General features: G+C 44.9%; 1 protein-coding gene across 2 annotated transcripts in view; it reads right to left on the bottom strand.

Annotated features, from left to right (window-relative positions):
• The window catches only part of B4GALT6 (beta-1,4-galactosyltransferase 6), a 66,699-nt gene that overhangs the window by 24,977 nt on the left and 25,125 nt on the right, over nt 1–16,597 (bottom strand). For both annotated transcript variants that reach the window (XM_068993850.1, XM_068993851.1), the window contains one exon: nt 10,869–10,982. In XM_068993850.1, coding sequence (XP_068849951.1) covers nt 10,869–10,982 — 114 coding nt within the window. The remainder of the gene's footprint in view (nt 1–10,868; nt 10,983–16,597) is intronic.

Here is a 16,597-nt window from a genome sequence, read left to right as displayed (position 1 = left end):
CTCTCATCTCCTTACATACCTGGTGTTTCACTCAAGAAAGTGTTCCACCCTCCAACACTACTGGTGGGAATGTCAACTGGTATAATCACCACGGAAAACAGCATAGTGAAAGTGTTAGTCCCTCAGTCGTGTCCGACTCTCTGAGACCCCCTGGACGGTAGCCCACCAGGCTCCTCTGTTCTTGGGCTTTCCCAGGCAAGAACACTGGAGTGGGTAGCCATTTCTTCCCCCAGGGGATCTTCCCAACCTAGGGATTAAACCCACATCTCCTACTCTGGCCAAGAAGTTTCCCATATACTGTACTTCAACGTCTTTCTAGGATATCACCCCAACTCTTCATTTTAAGTGAAACACTATTCTTCTCAAACCGTGCTCATTGCTTAGTCTCTGAGATCCACAAGGTTGGGGTGAGGCAAATAAGAAGGTACACTGTAGACTTATACCTACACTTCATAAAAAATCATTACTTTCTTTTTTCATAAATTTACCTCCTTTGAAGTTTCTGGCTTTTAGCCAAACTACCTTCCAAAATGCAGCCACATTCAGCGACATTCACCTCCTTCCCTGGACATCCTCCTGGTAACATCAGCTCTGAATTCACACCCTGAGCCCCACCGTCACCTAGAATGACGGGCAGCGTCAGCAGTGACAGCCAGCCAGTCCTGGCTTTAGTTCTCTCTGCTGTCTCCCCATTTTTTCTGTCTCCCTGGTCTCCTAAAAAAGCAATAGCTAATTTTGGTGGAGTGGCTGAGGATCACCAGTCCTGCCTGTTGAGAAAGAAGGTCTTGGGCCCATTCTCAGAGCTCCTGTGTCACTAAATGGTCACGTTTGTGGGCAGCCAGCTTTACATGTCAACACATTTCAGGGCTTGCACAACTGCCCACTGTTGAGTCCTGCCTCCCAGAGGAAGAAGCTAGAACCTCTCCCAACCTCTCAGCAGAGAGAAGGAGTCAAGTGATGAGATGCACAGATGGTGACGCTGAAGCAGACGTCACAGTGACGGCAGAAGCTTCTGGTGTCAGGGGCCCCAGGAGTGGCACCTCTGGTCCCCAGACCTACACAGGCATAGCAGGAGCTGCGATCCCAGCCACATGGCGGCAGGAGATTCTTCCCAGAGTGGTCTGGGCCTTGCTCTGGCTGCTCAGCCTCTGAACTGAACTCCGCAGCCACCCAGGTTTTCTGGGGCTGCCTGATATCTCTTTATGGATTCCCTTTCCTCTTTAACCCAATCAAGTTACATCCTGTGGTTGGCAACCCAGAAACCTTTCTTTACGGCTCTGAGCTTTGGCTTAGAGCAGGCGTCCCCAACTTCTGGGATCTAATGCCTGATGATCTGAGGTGGAGCTGATGTAATAATGGAAACAAGTGCACAATAAATGTAGTGCGCTTGAATCATCCTGAAACCATCCCCCAACCATTCCAAGGAATAACTGTCTTCCACAAAACCAGCCTCTGGTGCCAAAAAGGGTGGGGACTGCTGGCTTAGAGGCCTGCATTTTTAACCCTCCTCCTCACTGCTTCTGGCACACATTGATCATCTCTGGACCACACTTGGAGCAACACAGCTCCATGAGTTTCACCCAATCACAGCACACCTGTGGAGAAATGGGCTGAATGTATGTGGTCCCCCACCTCCAAATTCACATGGCAAAATCCTAACCTCAAATGTGACGGTGTTAGGAGGCAGGGCCTTTGGGGAGTGATTACATCATGAGGATGAGGCCCTCATGAATGGGATTAGTACCCTTATAGAAGAGACCCCAGAGAGACCCCTTACCCCTTCCACCACATGATGCCAAGCAAGAAGACAGCCATCAATGAACCAGCAATCAGGCTCTCATCAGTTATCAAACCTGCTGACACTCTGAACTCAGATGTCCAACCACCAAAACTGAGAAATAAATATCTGCTGTTTAAGTAATCCAGTCTAGGGTATTTTTGCTTTAGCACCCCAAACAGACTAAGACACACCCAGATACTCAGACACTGTTATTTTCCCTCCCTTCCTGACCTGCCACATCTGCTCAACAATTTCCCATGCTCAAATTCATCACCTGAGAAATGCCACTCAAATTCTTCCCCCTAGAAAATCAAGTAAGCACACAGATTAGACTCATCATTGAGGTGATAGGACCCAACTGATTGCCTTAAACAGAATAAGCTTTCAACAGAAACGAGAGTCACATTATCTGTAGCTTCTGACCACCCCTGTGTGGGGAGGGCTCTCTTGGCTAACAGGTGAGTCAGCACCTTTTAATGCATGATTTATTGACTCCACTTTGCATTCCCTACCACTGCTTTTTAAATATTTTGCATCTCATGGTTCAAGCTGCCCGGTCCTTCGTGGCCGACCCCTCATATGCATGTGGCCCCTACTCCACTGGGAACGTAGAAGCAACAGGGCTGAGCCCCCTGGACTTTCCTCCCCCTCATCTCCAAATGGGTCTCACTCCTGCTTGGAGGAGGCGGTGTTCCTCCTAGTCCCTACCAGTGCCCCCCCAGGAGCACGTTCTGTCTCCTGCCACTTTCGCCATGATCCGGGCTCCCTGACACCTCCCTCCTCCTCCCTTCACTCGCATCTCAGTCTGTCCACAGCGTCCTCCCCCGCGGAGCTTAAAACTCACTTCAGTCCATCTCCTCCTAAATCGTTCTTCCCTTAACACCACTTCGTCCACAGACTCCTTCCCCCAAGTCTCCTTCCCTTTCCCACAAAACTTCTTTTTGGTCATGACCTGAGGCGTGTAAGGGTCTTAGTTCCCTGGCCAGGGGTTGAACTTGCACCCCACTGCATGGAAGCGCTGAGTCCTAACCACTGGACCACCAGGGAAATCCTGAACTTCTTTGTTTTAAACCAACTAGTTTTTACACGCTTCTGGGTCAGGATACCTGGCTTCTCATGTCACCACTCCACTGAATCATGCTGGCTGTGGTCCCGTGAGTGTAAGATGTGCCCAGTTCAACAGCCTCTCACAGACACTCCCATTACTGCTCTGAGATATGGGACAAGGCAGAGCCTATTCCTTGTCCTTCAGGACACGTCCCCTGACCCCTGACCCCCGCCTTCCCTGGCTTCTCTCCCTTCTTTGCTGACCATCGAGCTCTGATTTTCTCCAAGGGCCCACTCATATGCAGCCTTCTTCCAGGCTCACTTGCTACCACCTCCAGCCCAGATCTCTCTGAAAAAATTCAGACCCCAAACAAAGTCTCCTGAGCTTTCAACAGAACAAGCCCAACACCGAACTCATTCATTTCCCCATTCTCCCAAGTGTGAGGTTTATCCTGCCATCTGCTTTTCGGTTAACCACCACTGAGCCAAAACCTGGAAATCAACCCTGATCCCTCAGTTGGTCATCACACTGGACCAAAAGCATCTCTCTTTTCTTTAGCACCACTGCCCGGCACGTACCCCAGCCGCTCCTCCAGGCCATGTGGGGAGCTCCGTGTGGCTCTTCCAGGGCCTGATACTTCCCCACTCTTGTTCAATCTCAACTGCTCATCCGAAGCACCTTTCTGAAGTCCTGTCCTAGTCCCACCATGCATCTACTGAAAGCAGGTAAAGGTTACATTTCCCAAAGTAGTGTTTTCCACTTTGTTTTACCCTTTTCTGTCCCTGGATTCTTGGAAAACCATGCACCTTTAGAGATGCACCCCTGGCTGGAAGTGAACCCTCTGCACACGTGCTCAGGGCTCCACTCCCCTGATGCCCACCTCATGGATGCCCAGCAATTCATGGGACCCAGGCAGCCCTCGGACTGGTGAGTCCTTTACACAGTGGCTCAGATGGTAAAGAATCTGCCTGCAATGCAGAAGACCCTGGGCTGGGAAGATCCCCTGGAGAAGGGAATGGCTACCCACTCCAGGATTCTTGCCTGGGGAATTCCACGGACAGAGGAGCCTGGTGGGCTACAGTCCATGGTGTCGTGAAGAGTCAGACACGACCGAGTGACTGAGACTATGACTATTTCACCTTGCTGTGTAGCCTCACCTCCCATACATCCCACAACACACCCACCCCAGTCATAGCCGACCACTCCCCACTCTCAGGATACAGAGCCTCCTGTGCCTGCAAACTGCCCCTTCAGCTATCTACTAAACCATCCTGCGAGATCCACTTTCAGCGTGCCCCCTCTCTCTGGAGTGTCTCTTTCCTTACAGAAGGAAGTGCTGTCTCCCTTTTGTCACAGCCTCGTCTCTGGGTGTGTCGCCTGCTCAGCTGGCAGGCACGTACTCAGCTGTGTTTCTCCCCACCAGCCTCCTGAACAAGAGAGGCCCTGCCACAGGCAGCTCACGACTCTGCAACGGCCCCCGTGGCTTTTCTCTACGATACACAGGCATGACAGTTTGTTACAGTAAGCACTACTTGAGCTTGTCTGAAGTTTATTTGCTTATCTTTTCCCTCTCCGCTCATTTTTCATTTGAACTATTTAAACTCATCTCAAAAAGTCCTTGTGGCTTTAGTTGTGGGCCTAAGGCTAGCAACCATAGAAACTATCAACGTTAAACCACAAAGGCAACTATTCCAAAAACGCCAGGACGAAATGCATTACGGGGTCACTACAGAGGCACTCTCTTTGAATAGGAATTGAATGACGGGAAATCTACAGACAAGTATGTCTTCATTTTAATGCGGAGTGTACAGCTGACATTTTCTATCACTAACCTCACACAGACAAATCAAAACATCAATACTAAGCATTATTTTTCAGCCCCAGATAAAGTGAATATTATTAATACGGAGTGCTTGCTCAGGCACTCAGTCCTGTCTGACTCTGCAACCCCAAGGACTGTGGCCCGCCAGGCTCCCCCATGTCCATGGAATTCTCCAGGCAAGAATACTGGAGTGTGTTGCCATTCCCTCTTCAGGTGACTACGGAAAGTCTCCTATAAATTTAATAAAGCTGAAAGTGGATTTGCCCTCTGGAGAATCTATAAACCCTAACAATAAAGAAGTATTCACTCATATTGTATAAATAATATCTAAAATAGATTTTATAATGTAATTGACTGTGAAATAAATGCTGAAACCCATGCAGTCAACTGTACGTGAATTCCAACTGGAGAAGTTCACTCTTTATGGTAATCAAGTGCCAGAAAAATCAAAAAAGTTACAGCTAGATAATCAAACAACAACTTTAAGCCCTAACCTTATTTTCAGTGATTATAAGGAAATTCAGTATCATTCCTACCTGAATGGTTTTCATCTAAGTAGATCATCTTTTTACACAGTTCAGTTCAGTTCAGTCACTCAGTCGTGTCCGACTCTTTGCGACCCCATGAATCGCAGCATGCCAGGCCTCCCTGTCCATCACCATCTCCCAGAGTTCACTCAGACTCACATCCATCGAGTCCGTGATGCCATCCAGCCATCTCATTCTCTGTCGTCCCCTTCTCCTCCTGCTCCCAATCCCTCCCAGCATCATAGTCTTTTCCAATGAGTCAACTCTTCGCATGAGGTGGCCAAAGTACTGGAGCTTCAGCTTTAGCATCATTCCTTCCAAAGAAATCCCAGGGTTGATCGCCTTCAGAATGGACTGGTTGGATGTCCTCGCAGTCCAAGGGACTCTCAAGAGTCTTCTCCAACACCACACTTCAAAAGCATCAATTCTTTGGCGCTCAACCTTCTTCACAGTCCAACTCTCACATCCATACATGACCACAGGAAAAACCATAGCCTTGACTAGACGGACCTTAGTCGGCAAAGTAATGTCTCTGCTTTTGAATATACTATCTAGGTTGGTCATAACTTTTCTTCCAAGGCATAAGTGTCTTTTAATTTCATGGCTGCAGTCACCATCTGCAGTGATTTTGCAGCCCCCAAAAATAAAGTCTGACACTGTTTCCACTGTTTCCCCATCTATTTCCCATGAAGTGATGGGACCGGATGCCATGATCTTTGTTTTCTGAATGTTGAGCTTTAAGCCAACTTTTTCGCTCTCCTCTTTCGCTTTCATCAAGAGGCTTTTTAGCTCCTCTTCACTTTCTGCCAGAAGGGTGATGTCATCTGCATAGCTGAGGTGATTGATATTTCTCCCAGCAATCTTGATTCCAGCTTGTGTTTCTTCCAGTCCAGCGTTTCTCATGATGTACTCTGCATAGAAGTTAAATAGGCAGGGTGACAATATACAGCCTTGACATACTCCTTTTCCTATTTGGAACCAGTCTGTTGTTCCATGTCCAGTTCTAACTGTTGCTTCCTGACCTGCATACAGATTTCTCAAGAGGCTAACAGGTTAGGTGGTCTGGTATTCCCATCTCTTTCAGAATTTTCCACAGTTTATTGTGATCCGCACAGTCAAAGGCTTTGGCATAGTCAAGAAAGCAGAAATAGATGTTTTTCTGGAACTCTCTAGCTTTTTCGATGATCCAGCGGATGTTGGCAATTTGATCTGTGGTTCCTCTGCCTTTTCTAAAACCAGCTTGAACATCAGGGAGTTCACGGTTCACGTATTGCTGAAGCCTGGCTTGGAGAATTTTGAGCATTACTTTACTACTATGTGAGATGAGTGCAATTGTGCGGTAGTTTGAGCATTCTTTGGCATTGCCTTTCTTTGGAATTAGAATGAAAACTGCCCTTTTTCAGTCCTGTGGCCACTGCTGAGTTTTCCAAATTTGCTGGCATATTGAGTGCAGCACGTTCACAGTATCATCTTTCAGGATTTGAAACAGCTCAACTGGAATTCCATCACCTCCACTAGCTTTGTTCATAGTGATGCTTTCTAAGGCCCACTGGACTTCACATTCCAGGATGTCTGGCTCTAGATTAGTGAGCACATCATCATGATTATCTGGGTCATGAAGATCTTTTTTGTACAGTTCTTCCGTGTATTCTTGCCACCTCTTCTTAACATCTTCTGGTTCTGTTAGGTCCATACCATTTCTGTCCTTTATCAAGCCCATCTTTGCATGAAATGTTCCCTTGGTGTCTCTAATTTTCTTGAAGAGATCTCTAGTCTTTCCCATTCTGTTGTTTTCCTCTATTTCTTTGCAATGATTGCTGAAGAAGGCTTTCTTATCTCTTCTTGCTATTCTTTGGAACTCTGCATTCAGATGCTTATATCTTTCCTTTTCTCTTTTTACACAGCCTCTCCTTAACTATTACTTGGGGAGGTATAGAATTCAATCACTTTGTATGACATTACGACAAGATTTTTATAATTAGGTATTTTATTATGCTTTTCTCTGTCACCGATGGGAAAAAAATCTGCTAATTAAAAAAAAAATTTAAGGATGCATAGATAAGTAAAAATAAATGCCTTCACTCTACACATTTCTCCTAGGTTTCTTACGCCCCTGATCATTGTAAAATCTGGCTCCATCATTCAAGGAAATGAGGAAAAGGAGAGGGAATAGCAAATTAACAACCACCAAGCTTCTGGCGCTGTGCTTCTCTTTATCCTCATGAAGTTCACATATCATTCCAGATTTTACAGACAGGCAAACAGGCTCGACTGTGCAGCGGTGACAAGGCTAGTGCAGGGGTCTCCAGGGTGGCTCACACCAGCCCTCTTGGTAGAAGCCTCAATGTGGTAGCTGTGCCCGTGGCCCCCTCCTCAGGAGTTTCTGCATGTGACGATATTTTCTGTTAAACGTCCCATCATGCTGGCCACAGCTAACTGGACAAGGGATTGGAGCTGGACGCAAAGCCAACAGAGCCCTGAAAAGTCCTTCTGTGAAAAAGTGACTGGACAAATTGATGTGATCTTCTTCTTCAAAAGAATGTAAGACTGATGGAAGCAGAGGGAATGAGCAGACATTCCGAGAAAGGCAGGGAGGGCAGCTGTGACGCCATCTTTCAAGCCCGTGACAGGAGCGTTCATGAGTTACGGGGCTGGGGGACAGGGCAGGGACAGGACGGGGGACAGGACGGCCTGGCAAGCAGATGCTCCGAAACAAGCACCCACAAAGCACTAATTAAGAAAGTGGCAGCTAAACCAAGAACAGAAAGACTTCCTAAAACTCTCAATCCCTGAATATGCAAATTATGAAAATGAAATTATTATAATCAATATTTCGACAGAGCATCACCCAGTGGTTTCAGCACTGCACAGACAGAAACACTCATTTTTAGAAGGCCTAAACTGCAATGACAAAGTTGACAAATATACAGGTACAAAAACCACAGCTTCAGTCCCTATTATGGGACAGTAAAGGAGGTTACTGGAGAAGGCGATGGCACCCGACTCCAGTACTCTTGCCTGGAAAATCCCATGGACGGAGGAGCCTGGTAGGCTGCAGTCCACGGGGTCGCGAAGAGTCAAACGTGACTGAGCGACTTCACTTTCACTTTTCACTTTCATGCACTGGAGAAGGCAATGGCATCCCACTCAAGTGTTCCTGCCTGGAGAATCCCAGGGACAGGGGAGTCTGGTGGGCTGCCATCTATGGGGTCGCACAGTCGGACACTACTAAAGCGACTTAGCAGCAGCAGCAGCAAAGAAGGTTACAGTACTAGAATCAACTGAGATTTGGAAAAAAAAAACCAATACTGAGGCCTCAGGCTTCCCTGATGGCTCAGTAGTAAAGGATCCACTTGCCAGTGCAGGAGACACAAGTTCAATCCCAGGAAGACCCTGCATGTCGAGAGGCAACCAAACCCATGAGCCACAACTACTAAGCCTGTGCCCTAGAGCCCCGGAGCCGCAACTGCTGAGTCCACATGCTGCAACGACTGAAGCCCGTGCCCCCCAGAGCCTGTGCTCTGCAATAAGAGAAGCCAGCACAATGAGGAGCCCCAGCTCTGCAGCTAGAGTAGCCCCCGCTCACCGCAACTAGAGAAAAGCCCTCGCAGCAACAAAAACCCAGCACAGCCAAAATAAACTAATTAATTAAAAAAGAAAACCTGAGGCCTCACATTCAATTAATAAAAATCAGAAACTCAGGGGTTGGGCCCAAGAATTATAAACGTTCCCCAGGCTATAGCACAGCCAAGATTGATTCCAGATCAGTGGGTCTGTGGCCCAAGGATCACCAACATCAACGTGACCTGGCAGCTTGTTAGAAGTGAAACTTCTCACACCCCACTCCACATCTACTGACCAGAACTCTGAGGGCTGGGCACAGAAATGTGCACTTTACAAGACTGTCCAGAGATTCTGATGCACCCAAAGTGTGAGAGCCATGGCCTTAGATGGTGAGAAAAGATGACTCTTACTTTTAATTATAGTTATACACTATCTATCAAAAATACACTGAAAAATCCTACAAATACACCAGGCTAACTTCCTCAATAAAGAAAAGTTATATAAAGACATAAAAACACACTTACTTAGGACATTAAAAATAAGCAATTCCAAATAATGTTTATTTAAATTTTAACTATATAAAGATCAAGATACTAACTTATATGTATGAAGTATGCTTAAAATCAGGGCGGGGGAGGTGCAGACACAAACAATGAAAACCTGCAAATAACAGCTCCGTGGCTTCTGAGTGATTATAGAGCTTTTTTTTTTTAAATGATAATGTATTATCTTCATAATTTTGAAAAAAAGACATAGTATCTTGCCCTTATCTCACATTATACACAAAAATATGAAACAAAATTATTAGAAGTAAATAAGAGAGTATTTGTATGGCTTTTGGGTAACAAGGAAAGCTTTCTTGAGACCAAAAAAAAAGTGAAAGCCTTAATGTGATTGATACACTTAGAAACATAATTTTAAAATTCATGATTCCATAAACAAAATGAAAAGACAAGCCAATTACAACACAAATAGCAGACAGTAGGACACCGCTAGAATATATAAAGAACTCCCACTGATCCATACAAAAATCTAACTAACCAATAAGGAGCCAATAAAGCAGTGACTGAGTCACAGGAGAAAATTCAGAACTACTCACAAACACAGGAAAAGTCACTCAAGGCCGCTAGTAATGAAGAAAAGTAAACACTTAGACAAGATATCTTTTTAAATTTATCGTAATAGCAGAAAGTGTTTTATCCATAAGAAAGGCAAAAATCTTAAAAGTCCATCAGTATCAGAGCAATGCATTCGTGCTTTGCTCCTGGGGATATCAATGGGGATAGCTGCTGGGGAGTGCAACCTTGCCAGCCAGCCCAGCAATAATGCTTCTGGGCACAAGGAAATGCCTGATGCTGTCCTTACAGCGCTGCTTTGTGATAGCAAAGTATTAGAAACAAACTAAATTTTCATCAGCAGAGAGAAAGGTAAATGAAATATCATACATTTATTCAAAAATACACTCTACAGTGGGCTTCCCCCGTGGCTTGGTGGTGAACAAGCCACCTGCAAGGCAGGAGACACAGGAGATGCAGGTTTGATCCCGGGGTTGGGACAGCCCCTGGAGAAGGACATGGCAACCCACTCCAGTATTCTTGCCAGGAAAATCCCACGGACAGAGGAGCCTGGAGAGCTACAGTCCATGGGGTCGGCCACGACTTAGCACACACGCACACAGTTCACGTTTTTATACTGCATGATAGTTAATGACAATAAATGTATCAACATGGACAGTTCTCAAAAAATAACTAAGAAAGCAAGTTACAGGAAAAAATGCAGTTTTAAAACCACTTATATAAATTCTTAAAGCCTTTGCAAAATTCTAATTTTCTATCTATATAAAAGATATTAAAGTCACTCTAAGAGTAATTTTAAGAATACACATGAAACTCACAACAGAGGTTATTTCTGGGTAAGTGAAAAGCTTTTCTTCAGGTTTTCAATCCTCCTCTTCACTACAAAAAAATTGCTCTGCACCCCCCAAAAGTCAAATATAATAACATGCTACACGATATGAATATGAGCACCCTGATAATGACCTGAGGGTGGTGTGCTCAAACCATGTGAATTTTATTATGTTATTATAATACAAGCACATACTTGAAGTGAAAACGAGATGAAACTTACGCATGTAAGGCAGTTTTTCTGGGCAGGGGAGGTATGGTGAATATGTGAAGTTTTCCGGAAGATATGTTGTTGTTTGAACAAGATAATCACTTGAATTATTGCCTTCAGGATAATCTTAGACAGAGAAAGAGAGAAAAAAAAGTTACGACCAAAAAATTGCCTTTTGCTTTGCTCCTAGTATGAAATATGTGGCTGTCACTGTGTAAAGACTACACTCTGCGATCCACAGCAGCACTTAAAAGGCAATTATCTAGAAAGAACTCGGGAAAAGCAAACTACACCTGCCAGGACTGCTCTCCCATTCACCCTTCACGGCTGCCAGAAGGGACCTCTCAGCATGATTTCCCCAGGGACCCTGGGATGAGTCTGGGAGCAGAGCAGCCGGGTCCCTGTGTGTACACACACAGCAGACTCATTTGCCACCAGCAGAAAACACCTGCTCCCATCCCTCCCCCAGCCGAGCTAGATGCAAAGGGGGAGTGAAAGTATACCAGGGGGGCGAGAGCGTGGGCTCAGCAGTTGTGGTGCTTGGGCTTAGTTGCCCTGTGGCATGTGGGATCTTCCCCAACCAGGGATCAAACCGGTGTGCCCTGCACTGGCAGGGAGATTCTTAACCCCCTGGCCAAGGAAGCCACCACAATGAGAAGCCGTGCACCGCAACAAAGAGTGGCCCCTGCTTGCCACAACTAGAGAAGGCCCACATGCAGCAATGAAAACCCAGCACAGCCAAAAATAAAATACAGTAACATATATACATATATATTAATATATATACAAAGAAAGTGCTCCAGGGGGATGATCACCGCTATCAGGCAGCCCAGGGTGCTCTGGACACCCACATGGCCACAGCACACTGCATTTGCAGCCAAAGAGAGTAGACGGTGGGAGTAATGTTTTCCTCACCGCCTCACACTTAAGAAACTGAGATTTACCCACTCAACTGACTTCTGCAATACAGCCCAGTTAAAAGTCTTAAATTGGTCATACCCAACCCGTGGGCTGCAGTTTCTGGAGCACCCTGGAGGTATTATTACATTAGGTCTATTATTTTTAGAGTCAGCAAATTATGGAACACAGAGGTACTGGTTTAGAGTGCCAAAATCAAGTACTGAGTTCAAATCCTGCGCCAACATGCACTAGCTTGGTGGTACAAAGCAAGAGAAGAAAAGTTTCTCTTCTGTTGTCATTTTCAGATTTCAGAAAGGTAAGTGTACAAAGTGCTCAGAACAACCCCAAGTCCATACGCATATTCAGGAACTTCAGCTGGGAGTGACTGCTTTAGAAATGAGCCCCTCAACCTGCAACAATCAAGAGCCTTCGGAATTTTTTAACTTGGAACCGAGGAGATCACGTCTCAGTCCCTTTCTGGAACAAAGTTCCAAGCAATTCTGAGATGCAAATCTGGGAACCATGACCTGATAGCTTCCTGCTCTGCAAGACGAAGCTGGCCTAAGAGAATGAGACCAGCACGCAGTAAGAGCCGAGAAATGGAAACAGCTGATTACACCACTGTCTCTCTTCTGGATCACAAACTCTGTACCCACAGGAAATAAAGTTCCAGCAGCCACTTTGGAAAATACGAAGACTTTATTTCAGTCCTCAGTAATCTGCTCTAATGAAAAAGGCATTCCTATAAGAACTGGCCAGCAAGAAGAGAATTAGGAAAGGGGAAAATGGACATATGACTTAAAAGGGAGGTCTGCCTACCAGTGACCAGCAAGCAGAAGAGTGAGGGTCAAAATCACAGGCTTACTGAACTGCAAAAGTTAAACCTTCTCACCGCAGACTCCTGGAAATTGAATATGAAGCACCTGAGAAGAATCAAAGAAACCTAAATACCTCTGGTCCATGTCACGACCTAACAAACATTCATGCATCATCAAAATACAATGAAGGGAATTCCTTGGTGGTCCAGTGGTTAAGATTTCTTGTTTTCACTGCCAAGGGCCCAGGTTCAATCCCTCGTCAGGGAACAAAGCTCTGCAAGCCACAGGTGTGACCAATAAATAACAAAGTAAACTGAAGACATTCTTAAAAAAAAAAAAAGAAAAGAAAAAACAACAGTAGAAGGAGATGCAGCCTGGGAGCCAGGAAGACACTTTGGAGCAAATACACACACCCTTCAGGCCTACCTGCTGGGAGGGGGCCTGCAGACCAGAGCCCCTTATTAATAAGTGGAAACTCCTCATGAATTTGGCAAGTTGTCAGTCAGGTTTGAAGGTAAGTGTATTACCAGAAAACCTCAACGTGACAAATAGGGCCCAGTGACGGTACAGTGGCTAAGACCTATTCCACCAGAAAGTGAGAAAGCCCCAGTAACAAAGTCCTCCCCGACTCATGCCTTTCTCCAGGGAAGCCTGCAGACCGTTTGGTAAGGAAAGCCCTTTAAGACAGAGGACTGAGGGGTTCAGTGGACATTATCGGTTTTTATGCCAATACATGCAGGGACAGACAAAAACGACAAAAACAAACCCTTCTAGGAGGCCACACCTGTATCTCATCCATAGATATCTGAAAGATTTAAAGATACGAAGTTCCAGATGTTCAAGCTGGTTTTAGAAAAGGCAGAGGAACCAGAGATCAAATTGCCAACATCCGCTGGATCATGGAAAAAGCAAGAGAGTTCCAGAAAAACATCTATTTCTGCTTTATTGACTATGCCAAAGCCTTTGACTGTGTGGATTACAATAAACTGTGGAAAACTCTTCAAGAGATGGAAATACCAGACCACCTGACCTGTCTCCTGAGAAACCTGTATGCAGGTCAGGAAGCAACAGTTAGAACTGGACATGGAACAACAGACTGGTTCCAAATAGGAAAAGGAGTACGTCAAGGCTGTATATTGTCACCCTGCTTATTTAACTTATATGCAGAGTACATCATGAGAAATGCTGGGCTGGAAGAAGCACAAGCTGGAATCAAGACTGCCGGGAGAAATATCAATAACCTCAGATGTGCAGATGACACCACCCTTCTGGCAGAAAGTGAAGAGGAACTAAAAAGCCTCTTGATGAAAAGTGAAAGAGGAGAGTGAAAAAGTTGGCTTAAAGCTCAACATTCAGAAAACTAACATCATGGCATCTGGTCCCATCACTTCATGACAAATTGATGGGGAAACAGTGGAAACAGTGTCAGACTTTTTGGGGGGGGGGCTCCAAAATCACAACAGATGGTGACTGCAGCTATGAAATTAAAAGACGCTTACTCCTTGGAAGAAAAGAGTTATGACCAACCTAGACAGCATATTCAAAAGTAGAGACATTATTTTGCCAACAAAGGTCCGTTTAGTCAAAGCTATGGTTTTTCCAGTGGTCATGTATGGATGTGAGAGTTGGACTGTGAAAAAAGCTGAGCACCGAGGAATTGATGCTTTTGAATTGTGGTGTTGGAGAAGGCTCTTGAGAGTCCCTTGGACTGCAAACAGATCCAACCAGTCCATCCTAAAGGAGATCAGTCCTGGGTATTCACTGGAAGGACGGATGCTGAAACTGAAACTCCAATACTTTGGTCACCTGATGTAAAGAGCTGACTCACTGGAAAAGACCCTGATGCTGGGAGGGATTGGGGGCAGAAGGAGAAGGGGACGACAGAGGATGAGATGGCTGGATGGCATTACCGACTCGATGCACATGAGTTTGGGTGAACTCCGGGAGTTGGTGATAGACAGGGAGGCCTGGCGTGCTGCGATTCACGGGGTCACAAAGAGTCAGACACGACTGAGCCACTGAACTGAACTAAAGCATGACACAAGTGTGCGTGCCGAGTCACTTCAATCATGTCTGTCTTTCTGTGACCCTATGGACTGTAGCCCACCAGGCTCCTCTGTCCATGGGATTCTCCAGGCAAGAATTCCAGAATCTTGCCATTTCCTTCTCCAGGAGATCTTCCCAATCCAGGGAACAAACCCTCATCTCCTGCAATAGCAGGCAGGTTCTTTACCACTAGCGTCACCTGGGAAGCTTCAAAATAAGTGTCAGGAAGTCCAGGAAAGTTCTGATTCTTTTTTCAAAATCCTTTAAAAACTGTAGATATATATATATCAAATTTCTAGTAAAACAAACAAACTCTTCTCCTTTTATTGGGGACTCAAATGATGCCAGCCAAGCATCTACTCTATACTGTGCATTTGTAGGAGCTGAAAATAGAAGATAAATAAGCTTGTCCCTAGGAGTCCACTGCCTTTCTGTGGTCCAAAGGCCCATTTTCTTATAATCCCAAAGAAGACAAATATTAACACACAATCCCAAATTAATTTCTTAATGTCATATAAATTTAAATAAGAGCATTTTCTTACTATACATAATTTATTAAGTCTTGTCATTAAAGACCGGGCCCCCTCTTTTAGCCACAGACTCTGACTCTAAATCCACATCCAAGTCACAGAGGTTTAAAGCTCTCCAGACCTCTTTGCAAAACAGACTGTTAACATGGCTCTCTCTGGGGAGTCTCGTGTCAATGGGAGGGCTGGAGGATTGTTTTCACTTTTTATTTTCATGCTTAAATGACTGAATTTGTCACGAAAAAAACCATGGATCCCTTTTATCAATTTATAAAGAATCAATTTAAAAAAACCCTCAGAGACATGCAGTATCATTAAATTTTATCCTTTAAATAGAAAGTTTTTTAGCTAAAACATGTGACTCTTGACAACATCCTTATAAATGCTCACAAGAGCATTAACTCATTGTCAGGCTAATAAAAATGTCTGTACCCTTCAGTAATGCATGCAGTGGTAGTTACATCATCCCAGTGTATTGTGTATATAAGAACTATGCACCCCCTTGCCATGTCTGTAAATCTCTTTTAATTGAAATCAAATTGCCTTTGATTTCTAAGATCTAATACAGCATCTACAACACAGAAGACACTTACTACAAATGAATACTTCACAACTGAGAATGTGGCCAACAATGATTTAAACTCTGGGAGACTATGATGTAATAAACCCACAAAATTGTTATTCCTACCAAAGGGCTGAGGCCCATGTGGCACACCCCCAGCTTCAAAACCCAGGAGCTTTAAAAGGTGATGCATGACACACGCTCCAGAGGCCGATCTACCACAACCGTTGTAAAATGCAGACACTATTTCATCTAATGAACGGATGAAAACACAGTGAGACCTGGGCCCCTGCCTTCTTCCTCCCTTTCAGAGCTACACCGGAAAAAAAAAAGGAACCCAGAGTGAAAACTGTTAGACAAGCCCCTCCTTGGCTCTCACTGGATCTTAGGAGAACAGGCCAAATGAACCCTCTCCAGGGCTTTGTTTCCCCTGAGGCTTAAAGCAGGTAATAGAAACCCAGTGAGTGTTCTGGTCTATTTACTGCTTGCCATGTCAGGCTGGCCAAGTCCGAGGGCCTCCCACCATGCACCCGCCAAATGAGGAAGTGTGCTGGCTTATTTCTAACAGGCCTACTGGCTCTAACAGCACGTGACCTTTGTCATCCGTTCTGATAACTGCCCACTGAATACATTTTGTTTTCCTAATTTGACTGACTCCAAGGCAAGGTACCATTTGATTATAAAAGTACATGATTTCTTTACAAAAGTTTTATGTAAATCTCTTTACACTTGATGCTTCAGAATGTCAGGGACAGGTTAAAAAATCCTATTTGGAATTAAATGTACTTAGAAATATCACAATTTGCCACTAAGTGTTAAATATTATGCTTTTTGCTAACTAGTTTTATTGGCATATAACACTGTATTGTTTAAAGTGTACCACATAAT

The sequence above is a fragment of the Capricornis sumatraensis genome, chromosome 21 (genome assembly GCF_032405125.1).
Source record: "Capricornis sumatraensis isolate serow.1 chromosome 21, serow.2, whole genome shotgun sequence".
Classification (NCBI taxonomy): domain Eukaryota; kingdom Metazoa; phylum Chordata; class Mammalia; order Artiodactyla; family Bovidae; genus Capricornis; species Capricornis sumatraensis.
This window is presented reverse-complemented; position numbering and strand designations above follow the sequence as displayed.